Source organism: Mobula birostris, chromosome 4 (genome assembly GCF_030028105.1).
Source record: "Mobula birostris isolate sMobBir1 chromosome 4, sMobBir1.hap1, whole genome shotgun sequence".
In the NCBI taxonomy this organism is placed as follows: Eukaryota; Metazoa; Chordata; class Chondrichthyes; order Myliobatiformes; family Myliobatidae; genus Mobula; species Mobula birostris.
Genome location: NC_092373.1, coordinates 69,618,866 through 69,639,866, shown reverse-complemented (window position 1 = coordinate 69,639,866; position 21,001 = coordinate 69,618,866). Strand labels below are relative to the sequence as shown.

Sequence of the window (21,001 nt, the reverse complement as noted above, 5' to 3'; positions counted from 1 at the left end):
GTGTGTCCGGAAACGGCGTTTGCCCATACTGTGCGTATTTTGTCCCCTGAAAGGTTTGGTGTTTCTGGAGAGTGCACCACTGCTGCACTGTGAGCGCTCCGCCTGCAGAGGGGGCTGTTTGCGGAGAATGCTCTACTTCTCCTCCATGAGCGTTGGGCCTGCAGAGGGCGATGTCACTGGAGCTTCTTTTCGCCGTGAGCTCCACACCTGCAGAGGGGGGTGTTTCCGGAGAGGGCCCTGCTCCCGCAGGAGGGAGTGTGTCTGGAGTTCGTTCCCAGGGCAACTCTCGCGAGGTTGCTGAAGTCTCGCCTTTCGTGGCAGAGAGGAAGCTCCACGTCAGAGACCAACCGAGTAAGCGAACGGCCCGGCGTCTGAACGCGGCGGCTCAGCAGCCGAGGACATGGTGAGTGTGGGACGGTGCACGATGTTGTTGCTGTGAGGATGCGCGGGTGCTGGAGTGTCTGCAGCCCGAGCTGTGCCTGCGGTGAGACAGCGGCCTGCCTGCTGTTCCCGGGGTTCAGGGCTGGACCCTTGGTTCCCAGGCTGTCCACTGGGGCCTGTGCTTACTGAGGTTTTGGGTGACATCTGAAGTCTAAATGTCGGAGCTTTTTGAATATACCTGAGGTCAAAAAATTGAATCAACGATCGCCAGTCCTTTTATTTTACATTAAACGGCCTTCTCCGGAGCAACAGGCTGTTAGAATCCTGGTCCGTATTGACAAGAGGTCTGAAACGCAACAGAGTTCCCTTACACGTCCTTTGTGAACCTACTTTGTGTGAAATTTAAGTACTCATTTATGGCCCGGAAATGTCCAGGTTCGTGCTGTAAGTTGGTATTATGAAGTGAGCTGTATATTTGATCATGTTGCTTATTACTAAATGTTACTACTGGCGTGGATGTGCAGTTACCTGATGCAAGGTATTCTACTTTGTATCAGTCCATTACCCTTTGTTGTTTCTTTATAAAGGTGTGATACTTCTATGGAAAACAAACAGGTATGTTTACTGTTTGCCGCTGAGTTCCTCCAGTACTTTGCTTTAGTTGTATTTATGTTTGATGGATGTTGCCTGAGATGCTGCTCTTTATATTGACTGATCAGGGTTGTAAATAGTTGTTCCAGGCAAGGAACATGTGAACCTTAAAGCATTACTGTAACTGACGCTCCTGATGTGGCCTCCTTTATATTGGTGAGACCGGATACAAATTGAGTGTCCACTTCGCTGAGCACCTTGAGCCAAGTGCCTTCTAAGATCTTGCAGTGACTGGTTTTTAAATTCTATATCCTATTCCCAAACCAATATGTTTGTCCACAAATGCAAATTAATGAACCAGCACCTTATATTCCATCTGGTGGCATGACATCGACTTCTCAAACTTTCGGTATCCATTTCTCCCCTACCCCTATTTTTTTCTCCTGGTCCACCTCACCTCTTATCTCCTTCCCCTTTTCACTGTCCTCCTGATCCACCTGGCCTCCTTTTACTTTCTGTCCCATCTGTTCATTGCCAACACAATCCTTCAACTGGTTCCCCTCCCTATCACCCTCTCTATATTTCACGCTCCACCTCCCAGCTGCTGAGATCATTCTCACTCATTCTCCTCCTTTATCTATACCTGCCTATCACCCTGACTTCCCTGGGTCCACCTATCACCTGCCAACTCTTGCTTCACCTCTCCTCTTTCTTTCAGTTCAAATGAAGGTTCTTGACCTGTAATGTTGACAGTTCACTTCCCTCCATAGATGTTACAGTACTGTGAGCCATTGAGTTCCTCCTGTACTTTGCATTGGTTGTATTTATGTAGAATCTCTCTCAAATTTTGCATGTCTCAAACAAGTCTTGCAAAATAGCAACTTTCCTGACATTTTAACTTTTACCACAGTTGGATGTGTACATAATTTTCTGCAAACAGTGAAATAATCCTTTTGTAGTGATGTTGGTTGTGATGATGTATGTTGCCAAAACATAGGGAAACTTGATGTAAAATTAGTGCAATAAGATCAAATGTCCTAACAGTCACAAGAGTAGAATCAGGCTATTCAGCCCAGCGAGTCTGCTCGTCCATTCGACCATGACTGGTTTGTTGTCCCTCTCGACTCTCTCTCTTGCCTTTTCCTTGTTTGATGCTCTTACTGATCAAGAATTTATCAACCTCCTCTTTAACTATACCCAAAGAACTGGCCTCCACAATCCTTTGTACCAGCCTCTGGCCAAAGAAAAATTCCTCCTCATCTCTGTTCTATAGGGATGTCCTTGTGCTCTGAGGCTGTGCCCGCTGGTCGTTGACTCTCCTATTTTTGGAAACATCCTCTTCACTTCCAGTCTCCAGCCCTTTCAATTTTCAGTTGTTTCAGTGAGATCCCAGCTGGTACAGGCCCCAAGCCATCAAACGCTGAATATTTCACGGATGGGTAAGGGGGAGTGAGAGGGCTGGAGCTACACTGATGACTGGAAACCATGTTTATGCTGCTGATGCAGCACTAAATGATCAAACTAGTAATCTTACTGAGGCCCAGGCTCAAGTCCCACCATTGCTACTGTGGAATATATATTTAGTTTTTGTTATAACCTACGCCAGCAGTTGATTCTTCAATACCCCCTGAAGTGATCTCCCAAGCATACTCTGACTGCTGTGGTAAAACAGAAAAAGAATAATGCTGCATGCAGCACCTGGCGTGGTTCGAGGGACTGAATTCAGTCATGGCAAAATCACTTGTAACCTGCAAGTTTCCTCAAACATCTGTTTTAAGTTGAGATAGCAGTCACACAGATTAGACAAGCTACAGCCAAGTGCAATCTAACTCACAGGATCATAATTAATATAGTTAATGTGCCAAACTCCTGAGCCTTTGTCCTACTAGCAGAGCTAGTGGTGACTACACAGTGGTACATAGCTATTCATGTGGTGACTACACAGTGGTAAAACAGGCTGGATGGAGTAGATAGGCTCTTCAGTGTTGACTCCAGACCTCCCAACTCCCCCACTAATCTGTCAGTTCCCCTCTTAGTTGAATACTACCTTGACATTATTTCTTTATCATCGCTGAATGTAAATTCTGGAGCTCCCTGCACTGGAGTACTGTGGGAATATCCTCACCGGTATGATGGAAGTGGATCAGGAAGTACTGTGGGAATATCCTCACCGGTATGATGGAAGTGGATCAGGAAGTACTGTGGGAATATCCTCACCGGTATGATGGAAGTGGATCAGTAAGTACTGTGGGAATATCCTCACCGGTATGATGGAAATGGATCAGGAAGTACTGTGGGAATATCCTCACCGGTATGATGGAAGTGGATCAGGAAGTACTGTGGGAATGTCCTCACCGGTATGATGGAAGTGGATCAGGAAGCTAGCTCACCATCACCATCTCAAGGACATTTAAGGCTGGGCAATAAATGGTGGTTTTGCCAGCAACACCAACGTCACGAAAAGATTACCGATTTAAAAACTGTTGACTGATTGCAGCATACACATCAGAACCATGAGCCTCTGACTTTGTTTACTTAAGGAGCCAAAGCTGACAATTGCAGCAGATAGTCGTAGTAAACTACAGCATAGAACCAGCTGTTTGGCCCATCTAATCTGTACCAAACTATTTGATCTGCCTACTCCCACCAACCGGCACCAGGACATAGCCCTTCATAGCTCTACCATCCCTGTACCTATCCAAACTTAGCTTAAACATTGAAAACAAGCTCCCACGGATCACTTGAACTGGCAGCTCACGACCCTCTGAGTGAAGAAGTCTCCCCTCCTGTTCCCTTTTAAACTTTCACCTTAACCTATGAGTCCTGGTTGTAGCCCACCCACCCAACCTCAAGTGGAAAGAGCCTGCTTGCAATTACCCGATCTATACCCTCGTTATTTTGTATACCTCTGTCAAATCTCTTCTCAATCTTCTATATTCTAAGGAATCAAGTCCTATCCTATTCAATCTTCCCTTGTAGCTCAGCTCCTCTAGGTGCAGCAATATCTTTGTAAATTTCCTCTACACTTGTTCAACCTTATTTACATCTTCCCTGCAGGTAGGTCACCAAAACTGCACGCAATACTCCAAATTAGGCCTCACAGTTCAAAATATTTTATTGTCCAAGAATGTAGAAGTTATACAACCTTGAGATTTGTCTGCTTGCAGACAGTCACAACATAAGAAACTGAAAAGAACCCATTTTTTAAAAAGTCCAATATACACCCAATGTGCCGAGAGAAAAAAAATAAAACACACCATGTAAACAATAAAAGCAAGAAACAGCATTCAGGGCAAAAGGCCCATTGCCTCGGCCTTTGTTCAACAGCCAGCGGAGCAAGTCATCGGGCAGCTCACAGACACGATGCTCGGAGCAGTGTCAGTCTTACCGCCGTGGAGAGCGAAGTGAATGTCGCAGCTCACAGACATGATGCTCGGAGAAGGTTCACAGTGTCGGTCTTAACGCCGCGGAGAACGGAGTAAATGTACAGTATCAGAACCATTTCGACCTTCACCTGGTACTGAGACACCCTGCTTTTTCAATCCATCTGGTCTGGTATTAACGCCGCGGAGAGTGGAGTAAATTACAGAGCAGTAAGAACTGGTCCGACCTTCACTTCTGGTACCGAGACACACTGCTTTTTCAATCCATCTGGCCTGGTATTTAAATTGTCGAAACATTTCCTTTCTAAATCTGCATTGGGTTGTTTCCCGCACCGGGACTCGGGCCTTGCCACGTCAATCTGCTCTGGGCCTGGACCATGCTGCCTGTTCTAGACCATACCCGACCTTTTCAAGTCAATCCAGTGCTCAGACCTCGCCTTTGCTTTTGGTGGATGTGTTCCGAATCTTCTCCAGTTTTTCTGGTTTCTCTCCATCTCACGTGCCCCGGTTCAGTCTTGCCCATGTCTCCCTCCTGCTCTGACCACTTTTCCTCAAACATTCCTCAACCACCAATGTTTTATACAACTTCAACATAACATAAACACAAAGATCTTCTTTACTTTGATTCTTTGCCGCCTTTGCCTTCAAACTAGTTAAATTACCTGCATGTTATGTAGGTGATTAAGTGTCCTAATGGAGTAGAGTAGGGGTCGCCAACCCGTCAATCGCGATCGACCGGTCGATCTTTGAGACTTTCCCAGTAGATCCCAAAAAAAAAGAAAAATAAATACGCAAATACTGTTGTAATGTGAGCATTATAAAAATAAGTAATACTAATTAGGACAATGGTAATACAGCAATATTTTCGCTATTGAAAACTATTTGTAAAGAGAGATTGTTTCCAGGTTGCGGGGTTTTAGTTCCGTTCTTTCTGCCCAGTGCTCATGTGTATAGCTCCCCCACCATGCACCGTGTTTTCAGCATAGCCTGTGCTGCATCAAAGCGACCAATTAAATTAGGTAAGAGTACACACTGTCGCAAACATCAATATGCGGCACTCGCTGGTGATATCCTGCATGGAGCTCGCTAGCATGGCGGAGGCTCCACAAAAGAAGGCGAAAACGTACAAGTTCCATCCAGAATGGGAAGAGCAATTTCTGTTTACCTTTACCTTGGTGAAAGACAAGTGTGTATGTATGTTGTGCTACCAAACACAAGCACTGACTAAAAGGGGGAATCTGGAGCGGCACCACAACACCAACCACCAGAAATTTAAATACACCTACCCCCCCCCCCCCCACTCCAAAGAGAGCAGTTCGTGTCAGGAAAGTTGAGGAGCTGAAATCGGAGTTGAAGGCCCAGCAATTGTTTTTCATAAACCATGCTGCTCAAAATAAGGCTGCTATTGAAGCATCATTTCGTGTAAGTCACCTTTTGGCTAAACACAAGAAGTCTTTTACAGATGGCGATTTATTCAAGGAAGCAATGGCCATTACCACAGAAACTGTTTTTAATGGCTTTAAAAACAAAAACAACATCACAACTGCAATACATAATATACCGCTTGGCTCTGCAACAATGACAAGGAGGGTAGAGTCACTGTCAGAGGACATGGATCGACAAGTGTTAAAGGACTTGTCACTGAATATTTTTCGCTACAGTTCGATGAATCCCTGGATGTAATGCAAACAGCTCAGCTTGTTGTATTTGTCAGAATGGCTTTCCAGGATTTTACAACAAAGGAGGACTTCCTCACTCTTTTGCAATTAAAGAAGAGAACGAGATATTTACAATCAATTTAAAAAATATATCTGTGAAAATGACATCCCCATTCATAAACTAATGGCAATTACTACTGATGGGGCCCCAGCAATGCGCAGTGTGCGCGTTGGTTTTATAGCACTGTACCGTAATGACCCTGATTTTCCCAGCTTCCTGGATTATCACTGTGTGATTCATCAGCAGGCCTTGGCTGGGAAGGTCGTGGACTTTTCTCATATAATGACACTGGTGGTCAAACTGATAAACTTGATTCGAGCAAAAGCGCTTCAGCACCGCTTATTCAAGGCGTTATTGGATGAACTCGATGCCGCTTACGGAGACATATTTCTTCATGCTGATGTTTGGTGGTTGAGTCGTGGCAAAGTGCTGCAACGACTTCTTGACTTGCTGCCTGAGGTAAAGACTTTTCTGTCAACAAGAAACAAGGAGCACGAAGAGCTGTCAGATAATGCGTGGCTGCTGGATTTAGGGTTTCTGACAGACATAATGGTTAAATTAAACGCACTTAACAACGAGCTCATGGGAAAAGACCAACACCTAACCCACATGATAAGGGCAGTAAATACGTTCAAGGCCAAGTTCGGTGTTTGGATTTCAAATTTAAAGAATGGGAGTCTGACACACTTTCCCAACTTGGGAAAAATGTTACAGGCCATCAAGGAAAAAAAAAATGCTTTTCGCCCTGAGCAGTACTGTGCTCACCTAGACAAACTGGCTATAATAGAGTTCGATCTGTGTTTTGGGGAGTTAAACGTCATGAAAAATATTGCTGCATTTATTTCAAACCCATTTCTGCCGATCGATATAGAACAGACAGCTGCCATATTCCAGCAAGTATTTGGTGTGCCATGTGATACTGAAATGGAAATAATTGATTTGCAAAATGACATCAAGCTTAAAGCACGATCAAGGGATGGTGACTTTTGGGGGCTTGTCAACAGGGAGAAGTTTCCTCATCTCACCACGTGCATTAAAAGCCAGTGCTTACTTCAGTTCAGCTTATCTATTTGAAATTGCATTTTCACAGATGAAAATTATTAAATCTAAGTACAGGATCTCTCCTACTGACAGACATTTCACAGACTGTCTCAGACTGGCTCTCTGTAGTTATGAGCCAAATTTCAGGGAACTAGCAGAAAGTATTCAGCCCCAGTTATCACACTGAGTGTAACTGTCAATTTTTATTCATTTATTTTTTGTGTTGAAATAAAACTAAATAATGAAACTTAGAATTAAAGGTGTGAAGTATTGTAATATTCTTAAAGACAGGTATGGTCTGTTTGATATGCTAGTTACAGTGTTTTCTTGTTTGAACTAATTTGAAAGTTTGACCAAAGTACTTTGTGTAACTCAAACACAATTAGCCCAAATAAAAGGCCTCAGATTGGAAGTACAATCTGAGCTGTGTTTTCTCTAAACGATTTAGTAGGTAGATCTTGCCTTTCACTAAGGTCGAGGTTGGGGATCTTGGGCTTAAAAAGGTTGCTGACTACTAGAGTAGAGTAAAATGTTTGTGTTTATTTTAGTGTATTTGGTGGTGTCCAGGGAGGTGTAGCAACTCTGGTGAAGGGGCTTGTCCAATCTCGGGCAGCTCCTTCACCTTTGCTCCCCACCAGACGCTAAGCCCTCACCTGTTCCTTCAATTAGCTGTTTGTACGTGACAGCGGCCTCACCCTGGTACACCACTTCGACAGGTGAGCTAAACCAAGTGAGGGTAGTCGGCGCCGACATACCCTGGTGAGATGGGGACATTCCTGTGCTAGCACGCGAAGTCAGCTCCAGTGGACCTGCCGAATGAGATCTGCAGTGACATCCAGCTGCTAGGAAGGTGGTACTGCAAGATTCTGTGGAGAGTGAAGGCATGACAAGGCACAGAAGTCAACACAGTCATCCACTGCGACCAAGCAAGATCCCAGTTTGTGATGCTTAACCACTGGACCTAGGCTTCTGAGGTAGAGAGAGTGGAACTGTCCCAGTGCAAAGCGCTTTCTTTTCCACTTTTAAAAACTATCCTGCACAGGTTTCCTGTTATCATTGGATGTGATGGACAACTACCATATTAACTGAAGCCTGTTCCTGCACAGAGCTTTATTTTAGCTAATGGAAGCCCAAACAACTATGGGGTTGAATGCCAAACAAGAGAAAATCTGCAGATGCTGGAAATTCATACAATGCACACAAAATGCTAGAGGAGCTCAGCAGGCCAGGCAGTATCTATGGAAAAAAGGTACAGTTGACATTTCAGGCTGAGACCCTGCTGAAGGATATAGAGGACTTCATAGAAAACTGGTTGCTGGGGCCCTGAGTGACCAAGCTTGGCCTGCAGAAACTTGGAACATTTTTTTTAATTGGAACCTTTTATCACTTTTATTCCTTTCAAGGTGGAGGGAGTGTTTTGGAAATCTTAAAGATAGGGATGCAGGTTTGTTGATAAGCCAACCAAAGTGGGCATGAATGAACATGGAGTTGCGTACAAGAGAAGGATGGCCTCGTGGCCAGTCCAAGATAGCATAGTGGATGCCAGGGTAATTCCAATACAGCGTGCCAATCAAGGCTCTAATTGGTAGCAAGATTGATCTGACCTAATGTTATTGTAACAGTATTATTTTGTTTTACACCTTATTTGCTTTTTGTGCAAGATTACACATTCACCTGTTTTCCACGTGGACTGTATTAATTAGGCTATTAAATCTTCCAGTGCCCATAGGTACTAATTAACTACTGAAAGACTGTGATACTGGACTTGTTTGTCATTCGGAAGGTGCACATACCCAGGGTAAATGGGTCAGAAGAACTGTAAGACTAGAGACTGAATTAAGTTTTGTAGATGAGTTTATTATACAGTTGCATAAATTAAACAATTATCATGAACTTCATTAATTGAATTATTTTTATGAATTTAAAATGCTGGAGAGTAATTTGTCTCATGGTTACTTTTGCCCTGTGCATTTAAAAAAAAACTGCCTACAAACCCTGTGCTTTGGCATAATATTATTTTATCTTTGTTTTTATAGCCTCTGAGACTCGACATCAAGCGTAAGCTGACCGCTCGGTCGGACCGAGTGAAAAGTGTGGATTTGCACCCAACTGAGCCATGGATGTTGGCCAGTCTTTACAATGGCAGTGTCTGCGTGTGGAACCATGAATCCCAGGTAGGAAGTTTTTATCCTCTTCCTGGTGAATGGATTAATTGTTCCAGAGTGTTAAATACAGTATTTCTTTTATGTCTTGTTAATTGAAAGTCCAAAGTGTATTTATTGTCAAAGTACATGTATGTCACTATACACAATCCTGAGATTAATGAATAATGACCATCACAGAAAGACTGCACCAACTTGGGTGTTTAACCAGTGGGCAAAAGATAACAAATTGTACAAATACAAAAAGTAATAATAATAAATAAGCCATAAATATCGAGAACATGAGATGAGGAGTCCTTTTAAGGTGAGTTATAGATGTAATAACAACATCTAGGTTTCTGCATGTACAGTGCCTATAAAAAGTATTCATTCCCCTTAAAGTTTTCATGTTTTACAACATTGAATTATAGTGGATTTCATTTGGCTTTTTTTGACTCTGATCACCAGAAAAGGATTTTTATGTCAAAGTGAAAACAGATCTCTATAAAGTGATCTAGATTAATTTCAAATATAAAACAAAAAATATTAGGTAATTGCACAAGTATTCACCCCCTTCAAGTCAGTACTTGGTAGATGTACCTTTGGCTGCAATTACAGCCTTGACTCCATGTGAATAGGTCTCCACCAGCTTTGCATATCTGGACACTGCAATTTTTCCCCATTCTTCTTTACAAAACTGCTCAATGTCTGTCAGATTGCATGGGGATCATGAGTGAATAGCCCTTTTCAGGTCCTGCCACAACTTCTCAATTGTGTTGAGGTCTGAACACTGACTTGGCCACTCCAGAAAATTAACTTTGTTGTTTCTAAGCCATTCCTATGTAGCCTTGGTTTTATGCTTGAGGTCATTGTCCTGCAGGCAAACAAATCTTCTCTCAATTCGCAGTTCTCTTGCAGACTCCATCAGGTTTTCCTCCCTGAATTTTGCTGCATTCATTTTATCCTCTACCTTCACAAGCCTTCCAAGGCCTGATGCAGTGAAGCATCCCCAGAACGTGATGCAGCATGCTTCACAGTAAGGATGGTGTGTTTTCTATGTTTGGCTTATGCCAAACATTTTATTTAGTGTGATGGCCAAAAAGGTCAATTTTGATATCATAAGACCATAGAACCTTCTTCCTGCTGATTTCATGTGAGGCTGTCTCTTCACCACTCTCCCATAGAGCTGTGACTGGTGAAGCACCCGGGCAACAGTTGTTGTACGCGTGGTCTCTTCCCATCACAGCCACAGAAGCTTGTAACTCCTCCAGAGATACCATGGGTCTCTTGTTGGTCTCCCTCACTAGTCCCCTTCTTGCATGCTCACTCAGTTTTTGAGGGCAGCCTGCTCTTGACAGATTTACAGCTGTACCATGTTGTTTTCATTTCTTGATGATTGACTTAACTGTACTCCAAGGGCTATTCAGTGACTTGGAAATGTTCTTCTGTCCATCTCCCAACTGGAGTTTTTGCTAGGATATGAATCACCAGCAGTTGGACCTTCCAGATGCAAGTGTGTTTTTACTATAATCAATTGAAACACCTTGACTGCATGCAGGTGATCGCCATTTAACTAATTATGTGACTTCTAAAACCATTGGCTGCACCAGTGATGATTTGATGTGTCATACTAAAGGAGCTGAATACTTATGCAGTCTAATATTTTGTGTTTTATAGTTGCAATTTATTTAATCACTTCCTAGAGATCTGTTTTCACTTTGACATGAAAGTCTTTTTCTGTTGATCAATGTCAAAAGAAGCCAAATGAAAATGCTAAGTTGCTTTCAATTATTCATCGTACCTCCATAATATTGCCTGTTTCAAAACCATATATATGTGTGTGTGTATGTTTAGATAAGAACATGGATGGGAGGCGTATGAAGGAAGATGGTCCCAGTGTGGGTCCATGGGTCTTAATAGAATAACCAGTTCAGCGTGGATTAATTTGACCAAAGGGCTTATTTCTGTGGTGTAGTGCTCTATGACTCCATATGGGTTATCATTCCCCTGTTATGCATTTTGAAAAATTACATGTTTTTATTTCCTGATATTCCAACTTAATTTTATCTGTATGTTCCAGTCTTGGTCACACCTTGTAAAGTGTTAAAAGTATTAGCAAATAAATTATACTTTCTTGTTGTTCTGCCTGTTGGAATTATTTAGTCAGATTGACTGTTCATCCATTGTGATAGAAGCATTGTTGGAATCAAGACATTTCTTCAAATTGATTTCTCATGTTGGAATAAGTGTAATGTGCTCATAGATCGAATCTCTTCTAGATTTTTAGAATCTTTTTCCTTCATTTTACCTTCCCCTCCCCCCAAAAAAAATCTCCTTTTGTGGAAAACGACTGAGCTTTATCCTTTTAAAGCTCTTATAAATGTTTTATGTGCAACTTTTATATTGAAGTTTTAGAATTAACCTTAAGCTTTAATGATTAATCAGTGAATTGTTAAATATACTGGAAGTAACAGATACTATATGAATATGATACTTATGAGACTTGTATCTCATCTCTGATGGAATCTTGTGTTATCATGAAGGCAGAAGAATACTGCAAGGTATTTTAATTCTCCAGAAATATTAGTCAAATAAATTTCACTTGAAAGTTCATGAATAAGTAATTCCATCTCATGAATCTACATAATTATCTTCTGATTTACTCTGATAGTGTGGTACAGAATTTGTATAATTTAGTTGAAGGTTATGCATACAGTCTATTGAAGTGAATGGACAATTAACATTTATCAATGAAAGTGGGTTTTAGATAGTTCATCTTTACATTTCTGTACTACTTGTGTGTACTTTTCCAGACTCTGGTGAAGACATTTGAGGTGTGTGATCTGCCTGTAAGAGCTTCCAAATTTGTTGCCCGTAAGAACTGGGTCATCACTGGAGCTGTAAGTATCTGTCATTCTGACTGTCATAATCTGCTACATAATTATGGTTCTAACAAAGATGTGAATGAGTCCTGACGAAGGGTCTCGGCCTGAAACGTCGACTGTACCTCTTCCTAGAGATGCTGCCTGGCCTGCTGCGTTCACCAGCAACTTTGATGTGTGTTGCTTGAATTTCCAGCATCTGCAGAATTCCTGTTGTTTGTGAATGAATTCTAGTGTTTCGGAGCAATATGGATCTTTGTTAAGCTAATGAACACGTTCGCCTCACAATATCCAGAGAGAGGAAAATTAGAAATGATAATAGGCGTTGTTTAAACTTATGATCTGACCTGGCTTAGCTCAAATATCATTTGGTTTTGTGCAGTTGCTAAGAAAATCCAGAAATGGTTGTCAATGAAGAAAACAGTTGCTGAGGAGATTTTTTTTTTCATGGTAGTTTGGTAATATCTTTATTGCATATTATTTTTTTGTGTTATAACACCTCATACTGCAGATGTGATTATTAGTGAATCAAAGATGTGCCCAGAGTTGGTGAGAATATCAAATAGAGTATGATAGGCTTACTGTTAAAGAGCAGGAACAAATGGAATTTCATTTGAGGTAATGAAGTGAATTAAGTTGTGATTTTATGGACTTGGATGGATGTGCATACTTTGCGTTTAATTGGGAAATTGAAATGTATTATCTAGTTATTGTGGTTTGTAACTATTGTAAATATGGACTTCAGAATTACGAATAAAAAAAAATTACATCTGGAAGTAAGTCTTGAAATTCCCCCCAAAGACAGATTCATAGTATTTAAACATCAACATGTAATCATCTTGTAAAAGTTGATCTTCTGTTACACATTGCAATTTATGTGATCACTGGTCTGCCCCTCTGGGGTAGAGGAAAAAGATTAAAAGTAATGCTTCTGGTCTATAGCATATTTTGTTGGATAAGCATCTTAATTTTATTCTGAGACCAGTGGTCATAGGCCTGCAAATCTTAAAATTTCAACAAGAACAAATAAAGCCCAACTTAAAGAAGCAAATAATTTTTGTTTTGGAATTTGTTCTCTTATAATTTAGGATGACATGCAAATCCGAGTTTTCAATTACAACACACTAGAGCGGGTTCACATGTTTGAAGCTCATTCGGATTACATCCGTTGCATTGCTGTTCACCCAACTCAACCATATATTTTGACCAGCAGTGGTAAGTGTTCATTATTTCAATTTTACGCTGGAGAATAGAATTTTTTTCTCTGAAGACTTATTTGAGTGGTTATAGAATGTAGCTAAATTTATGAAATGGTTTCAAAGATTAATATATTCTTTCTTAGATGACATGCTGATCAAGTTGTGGGATTGGGAGAAGAAATGGTCCTGCAGCCAAGTATTTGAAGGACACACCCATTATGTTATGCAGATTGTTATCAATCCAAAGGATAACAACCAGTTTGCAAGTGCATCTTTAGATAGGACAATTAAGGTATGTGAACACACGTTGGAAGGAAGAACTGAGAAACCTTTCATGTTGTAGTTAAAATTGTGGAGGATAAAGGGGTATCCAACTAACGCATTGAAAATAATAAATATTTATCTTGTAGCCTAATATGTGGAGATAATCATATTACATTGAAGAAGCGTCACACAATTTGTTCTGAAATAATTGTAGAGTTTTGTTTTTTTATTTTTATACAGTAGGTTGTGTTTGTATCAATCTAGGTATGGCAACTTGGGTCATCCTCACCTAATTTCACCTTGGAGGGCCATGAGAAAGGAGTAAACTGCATTGATTACTACAGTGGTGGTGATAAGCCATACTTGATTTCTGGTGCTGATGATCGCCTAGTTAAAATCTGGGATTACCAGGTAAATATAATTAGACTGATGAGTGTTTGATCATGATTATGCAATTTATTTTATTGTAAAACACTACTTTACATTTAATAACCAAAGTTTAATTCTGCTGAATCATATATACATTTGGAAAGTAAATTGCTTTTATGGTAACACCCAACAAATGTATTAAGTTTTTCACTTGATCAGAAAGCAAAACCTCTAACCATTTGAACCAATAACTGATAAAACCACTGAACATTCTACCAAAGCTAGGTAAAGCAATAAAGCACTTTGAATAAAAAGTTCTCAATGTTTTTCAGGGAAAACTGCACATTGTTCAGTCTGCAATGCCAAAATCACAGTTAACATGAATAGTATTTTTGGCCTTGAAATAAATAATAACCATTATAAGTTTTAACTGAACTATGACTGTCATTCATAGAATAAGACCTGTGTTCAGACACTGGAAGGTCATGCTCAGAATGTATCTTGTGTCAGCTTCCATCCTGAGCTTCCAATTATCATCACTGGATCAGAGGATGGTGAGTATAATGTTGGTAATTGTAATTAGTATTTACAATGCAACTTGTCAATGCCTTGTATAGCTTAGTCTATAGTCAGATATGTAAAAATAAATTTGTGTGGTAACAACAAGTCATATTGGTAATGTTCTAATTTGTTCACTATTTCATTTAAATATATCATTTGTTACTCAGTTAAATGGTAGTTCGTCTTTTTTTTTAATGCCTTTTAACTATATCCATGAAACTTTGGCTAACTGGGCAGCTGCCTAACTGGGCCAAAATGAACTGGCCCCAATCTCTGCCAATTGACTAGAATCCACAATATTACTGTTTAACATATAAAGAGGAGGAATTAACTGTGATAGAGTATTAACAGGACCATTGTCTGATAGTCCAAAGTTCTACTACAATGCCATCAAGGTTACAGATTATTGGAGATTTACTACATAAAATAGAATATTTAATTCTTATCCTTCCTTTAAGTGGACAACCATTTTCAGCAGCAAGGAAAGAGGCATATTCTCTTTAGATTATAATAATAACCTAATGGAGACATGCATCAGAATATTTTTAATGAGAATTTTGGTGGCTGTTGCTTTTTTTGGAAAACAAAAACAATAAAGTAATTTTTGAAAATACTTTCATTGTTTTTACCTGTTTTATATATTACAAAAAGGGGAGAGGGTGTTGAAGTAACCCTTTATTCCTTTACTTGTAGTCATTCAGAAAAGAAATGTGTTGTAAAGCCAAAGAAATGATTGAGGGAAGGATAGTGTATTTTGTGGCTTACTGAGGCAGCAAATTAGAGTAGCGTAATTTTTCTATTGATGGCATAGAGGAGAAGACAAGTTTAAAAGAAAGCTGAAGAACTGAATTAATTCCTAATAATGAGATAAAGGGGCTGAATCATGTTTATTTTTTAAAACAGACTTTTGAACGTATAGTTTAGATGAACCAAAAGTCTTCAGCTTGAAATAATCATTGGACAATTGCATTTAATTTTTAAAGGTACTGTCCGTATCTGGCATTCAAGTACTTACAGATTAGAGAGTACACTGAATTATGGGATGGAGCGAGTCTGGTGTGTGGCAAGTCTGAGGGGCTCCAATAATGTGGCCCTTGGCTATGATGAAGGCAGCATCATCATTAAGGTATGCAAGTCGTACATTTTTACAGCAATAATCTGCAAAGTGGAGTGCCGTTCTTTTACGTGCACCAGTCATTTAGTAGTAATCTGAAAGCAGTGATTTTGTAGGATAAAATACTAAACTGATAACAAAGTCAAATTAATTAGTCTTAAAAAGACTAACTTCACTGTCTCCAGATGTATACCAAAAGTCATGTGCTTGGAATAGCTGATGGATTCATAATGTTATCATAGATAGTAGGATTGTGATTTTTCATTTATTTCTAAAGTAAACAATTTAAAATAGTTTTGCGTGTAACCACCTATTTCTTTATGCAGCCATTTCAGTTGTGTACAATTTAATAATTATACACTTAGTGATATTTGTGCTCTTCAAAAGGAAAAATGTTGTGAATATAGCATGTGTTTATTTTTTACACCCAATACATCTATTAAGTATTTTCAATTAGTTAACGGTGCACAATAGAAATTTATAAATAAGTTACTTCAACATCAACTATGCTGGCCCATTACGAAATTTATTGTTGCAGTTACCGTGTTATTCTATCTTCTGGGTGATTAGCCAAGCGGTGTACTAAATGTGCAGAAGAAACAAATGTCAGATTTTTAAAAAATCTCATTACTCCACAGATCTTCACTCTTAAGCCACAGACAAATTACAAGCATTAGAGTATTTGTATTTTAATTAAAAGGTTTTTTTTTAACTATTTACTGCATACTCTGCCCTCTAATTGCTTTCCAAATACAAAGGAAGAGGCTGACACTTAATATAATTTGCTCAATTTTTAGCTTGGTCGTGAAGAGCCAGCAATGTCCATGGATGCCAGTGGTAAAATTATTTGGGCTAAGCATTCTGAAGTTCAGCAGGCTAACCTTAAAGCAATGGGTGATGCTGAGATAAAAGATGGTGAAAGGCTACCTTTGGCTGTGAAAGATATGGGAAGCTGTGAAATCTATCCACAATCAATTCAACACAACCCCAATGGAAGGTATGTCTTCAAAACGTTCCAGTTATATAAAAAAAAAGACATTGTAGAACTAAATTGATTAGAGTATTTTATGTACTGGTACTTTTGTGAACTGACATATCACAAGCATATTTTTAACTATTAGAGGAATAAATAATTTACTGCCAATTTAAATTCTAGTTATTTCTTGGTTATAATTTATGTAAGTTGGATCTTCTCACCTAGGACTCACTTTTCCTAGTACACCATTAGAAGTTATGTAAAATAATCATATTTACTGTAAAGATTTTCTTGTTAATAGGAAAAATTAATATTTGTGAATAACATTTGCCACCTTTTCCCTCCCTTTTATCAACAAAGGCAATTAAAACTGTTGCCCCTTCTAATGAAAGGGAATAATAGACTCGCTGGTCTTTAGAAAACTGTGGGGGTGATGTCGTTGAAAGCTATTGAATATTGAAAGGCTTAGAGTGGATGTGGAGAGGATGTTTTTCCTTATAGTGAGTGAGTTTAGGACCAGAGGACACAGCCTTAGAATAGAGAGACGTCCATTTAGAACAGATGATGAGGAATTTATTTAGCCAGAGGGTGGTGAATCTATGGAATTCATTGCCCTGGATGGCTGTGGAGGGTATATTTATAACAAATGTTGAGAGGCTGTTGATTAACAGGGCATCAAAGGTTATGGAGAGAAGACGGGGGAATAATAAATTGAGAGGGAGAATAAATTAGCATAATCAACTGGTGGAGCAAACATGATGGGCCGGGTGGCATAATTCTACTCCAGTGTTTTATGGTCTTGTATTTTCAATGCTGTCATTTGTTGCCTTTTTTCGGTGCTAACTAATTTGTACAGATTTTTTGAGGTTGAGACTTGTACCCTACCATTCCAAATACTTCAAACTTTGCACTGATATTTAATCTGTTGAGTATCTAAACTAAGTTTTCTTAATGTAAAATGTATGTTCATAAAATAATTTAAATTTTGGTATTTAGATTTGTGGTGGTCTGTGGTGATGGTGAATACATTATCTACACTGCAATGGCTTTGCGAAACAAGAGCTTTGGATCTGCACAGGAGTTTGTATGGGCACACGATTCTTCTGAGTAAGTAATATTCAAGGTATAAGATTACTTCAACCTTTGATCAAAAGTGAATAAAGAACTAATGGATTTGCTTCCCTTTTCAGATATGCAATCAGGGAAAGCAACAGTGCGGTAAAGATTTTCAAGAATTTCAAAGAAAAAAAGTCATTTAAGCCTGATTTTGGAGCAGAAGGTAACAAGTTGATATCTATCACTCGGGTGTTTTTAAGAGGATTGATCGACAGAGTAGTGAAGACCACATTTCTTGCAGAAATTAGAGAATTTTTCATTTAATTATGACCATATCATTGAACTTTTCCCTGTTACCTCGAGAGCAAACAGTTTCTTTGTAAAGTACTTTATAACCTACTGTTGAGAATAACCTCATAGCATGAGAATGAGTAAATTACGTCATCACTTTAATTCAGAATATAAGCAAAAGATTTAGCATTTTTCTCTGTGGTGTTTCAAATTGAAGATACGCCTGGAAATTGGTATATGTTTTATCATATATAGTCTGTAATGTGTTAGTGATTATAGTTGAATGTAAATAATTTATTTACTTCAGTACTTAAGAAAAAGTTGATCTCTGACCTGTATAGAGGTTTTTAATGAGTAATGTGCTATTTATCTATTATGTGACATCTTTAACTGCATTTATTCAAAACTGTGAAGTATATACCGAATGATAGAAGACGTTTGTTTTGTAGATGTGCTCTTGAGTTGTATGATAGGGGAATGTGAATACAGGTCATCTGATAGAGGATTAAAAAGTTGATACGGTTGGATATGGGATTTATAAGGGAGTGCAAGAAGCAAACTATAAACAGAAAATACTCCCTGATTTCTCAGTGGCTTTAGCCTGATCAGCTAAACCTTTTTCAAATATATTTGCAAGCTTTTTGTCTTTATTGATATCCCATACTTTTATGAAATTAATTTCTAACACTCTAGAATATGGTAATTTCAAGGGTTCTCTTACTTATAGGTATCTATGGTGGTTTCCTCCTGGGGGTTCGGTCAATGAATGGCCTAGCATTTTATGACTGGGACAGCACTGAACTCATACGTAGAATTGAAATACAGCCCAAATATGTAAGTGACTTATCTAACTAATTGGCAGCCATGATTAGCGACCAGTAAGAGAAAATGATCCAGATTAAGTGCATTGTCCAGCTCTATTAACTTGTTGGGAATTTAAACTGAGTATATTTCCTTTAGATTTGGAGTAACCTATTTAAAATGTAAATTTATTGATGCAAGATGGTTGATTTGATCAGTTAACATCTAGTTCCAGCAATTACCAAGCTGATTTTTTGCTGAAGGTTTCTTAAATTGTCCAACTTTGTTCAAAGTTGGAGCTTGTTGGGAACAATTGCTTACATTTTTCAGCCGTGGTGCTGATGGAGGTTCAAGTGAAATGAATGAACTGTCTTTAGAGTCATGGCATGAATATCTGGAGTGACTTGTGCATGTGTTGGAACTTGCTGTGCACGTGATTGGAATTGTGCTGCAGAAAGAAATTGAATGAGATGAGAATTTTACTTGAGGGAAAGACTGACTTTCAGCAGTGATGAATTTTTGTAAATAATCTGCATTTAACTGAAGTAGAGATGTCCAATTCGTACCAAGTCAAATGGAAATGACCTACTTACTGCTGGATCAGAATCAATACATTAAGAACATTCTGTAATTCCAGAGGGTGAGCGGTAATCCAGTGAAATTTGCTTCATGTTTCATTGGCTTATTGTTTGCTCTTATCTTCAATTTTTCGTTGTTTTTTGAAAGAACTGATTAACTTTGGAACAAAAATTAAAGGATAGAGGGTGCATTCCCTTCAACTAGTCTTAACTGGCTTATTCAGTCCAGACAAGTGAGTGTTGGTCTGCTCATCTGGGGAACGTGGTCAGTGCTGACCATGTTTTCATGTATCCATGCTTAGCTCTCAGAATCACTGGATAGTTAATAACAGGTAGAGATTCAAGACTGGTTTTCTGTTCCGTTGGCAGGGGCACTAAGTATATTCATAATAAAGCTTCTGGTGGTTTATTTGTAGTAAGTTTGTAGTGATATTAATTATGTTGACATTGGTTGACAAAATATTATTTCTTTTCAGATATTCTGGTCAGATTCTGGTGAACTGGTTTGCATTGCCACAGAAGATTCCTTCTTCATTTTGAAATACCTTGCTGAAAAGGTGGCTGCAGCACAGGAAACACATGAAGGAGTTACAGAGGATGGTATAGAAGATGCCTTTGAGGCAAGTTTGGTAGCATTTAATATAACAAGTAGGAACTCAGTAAATTGAAATCTGTTTGAATAGACTGTATTCTCAGTTGCAGGAGTTTGCAATTATATTGGATAAATCCTTGATGTTCTTGTTTATTTTTTAATTCTAGTTGTTTAACACTGAAGAAGGTGGTTCATAGTTAAGTTACTTGATTTGTATATAACTTTGGGCATTTCTTTTCTAGGTTCTTGGTGAAATTCAGGAAATCGTGAAGACAGGATTATGGGTTGGAGATTGTTTCATCTACACAAGCTCTGTGAATAGGCTTAATTACTATGTTGGTGGAGAGATTGTCACCATTGCCCATCTTGACAGGTGGGTTGCACAGTTTTAGGAAGATTGTATGGAATTAATATAAAAATATTACACACACAGCAATTTTTGTAGAATGCTTTTACTGGTCTGGAAAATACTCTAGAACTTAGAAGTGTTGCATACAAGTCCAGTCCTATTTTCACCAACCATTATTTGCACTCTGAAGGCAGAGCAAGTAACTAAGATAGTTAATTGAATGTCAGCTTTAATTACAGGGGTTAAAGAGAATAAAAGTAGGAAAGAATTATTTTAACCTTGTAAGGCGCTGGTGAGACAGAACTTAAAATAACAAGTATAGATTTGATCAACTATCTCGTTATTACTCTTATATTAATCCAATATGTGACAGATGTCATTTCGAGATAGCTTCTTTAACCCACATGTTTTGGTCATGTCCCTTGTTGGAGAAATATTGGAAAGATATTTTTGATATTATTTCAACGGTCCTAAACATAGACTTACAACCTCATCCAATTACTGCTATCTTTGGACTACCAATGATAGACTTAAATAATTTAACCTCTTCATCACGAAGAATGATTGCATTTCTTACTTTAATGGCTAGAAGGTCCATTTTGCTGAATTGGAAAGAGATTAACCCTCCTAAGGTATTTCATTGGTTTTCACAAACTATGGTGTATTTGAATTTGGAGAAGATTAGAAGTGCAGTTTATGATCCTTCCATTAAG

The 21,001-nt window shown here is 39.0% G+C and overlaps 1 protein-coding gene across 1 annotated transcript in view; it reads left to right on the top strand.

Annotated features, from left to right (window-relative positions):
- Window positions 1-295: 295 nt before the first annotated feature.
- Window positions 296-21,001, top strand: part of copb2 (COPI coat complex subunit beta 2) — a 34,091-nt gene continuing 13,385 nt past the window's right edge. Inside the window, exons 1-14 of the mRNA XM_072255505.1 lie at window positions 296-403; window positions 9,152-9,289; window positions 12,070-12,156; window positions 13,227-13,353; window positions 13,481-13,629; window positions 13,866-14,012; window positions 14,425-14,524; window positions 15,515-15,657; window positions 16,443-16,642; window positions 17,618-17,728; window positions 17,812-17,900; window positions 18,696-18,802; window positions 19,824-19,967; window positions 20,182-20,312. Coding sequence (XP_072111606.1) covers window positions 401-403; window positions 9,152-9,289; window positions 12,070-12,156; window positions 13,227-13,353; window positions 13,481-13,629; window positions 13,866-14,012; window positions 14,425-14,524; window positions 15,515-15,657; window positions 16,443-16,642; window positions 17,618-17,728; window positions 17,812-17,900; window positions 18,696-18,802; window positions 19,824-19,967; window positions 20,182-20,312 — 1,676 coding nt within the window. The 5' untranslated portion in view covers window positions 296-400. The remainder of the gene's footprint in view (window positions 404-9,151; window positions 9,290-12,069; window positions 12,157-13,226; window positions 13,354-13,480; window positions 13,630-13,865; window positions 14,013-14,424; window positions 14,525-15,514; window positions 15,658-16,442; window positions 16,643-17,617; window positions 17,729-17,811; window positions 17,901-18,695; window positions 18,803-19,823; window positions 19,968-20,181; window positions 20,313-21,001) is intronic.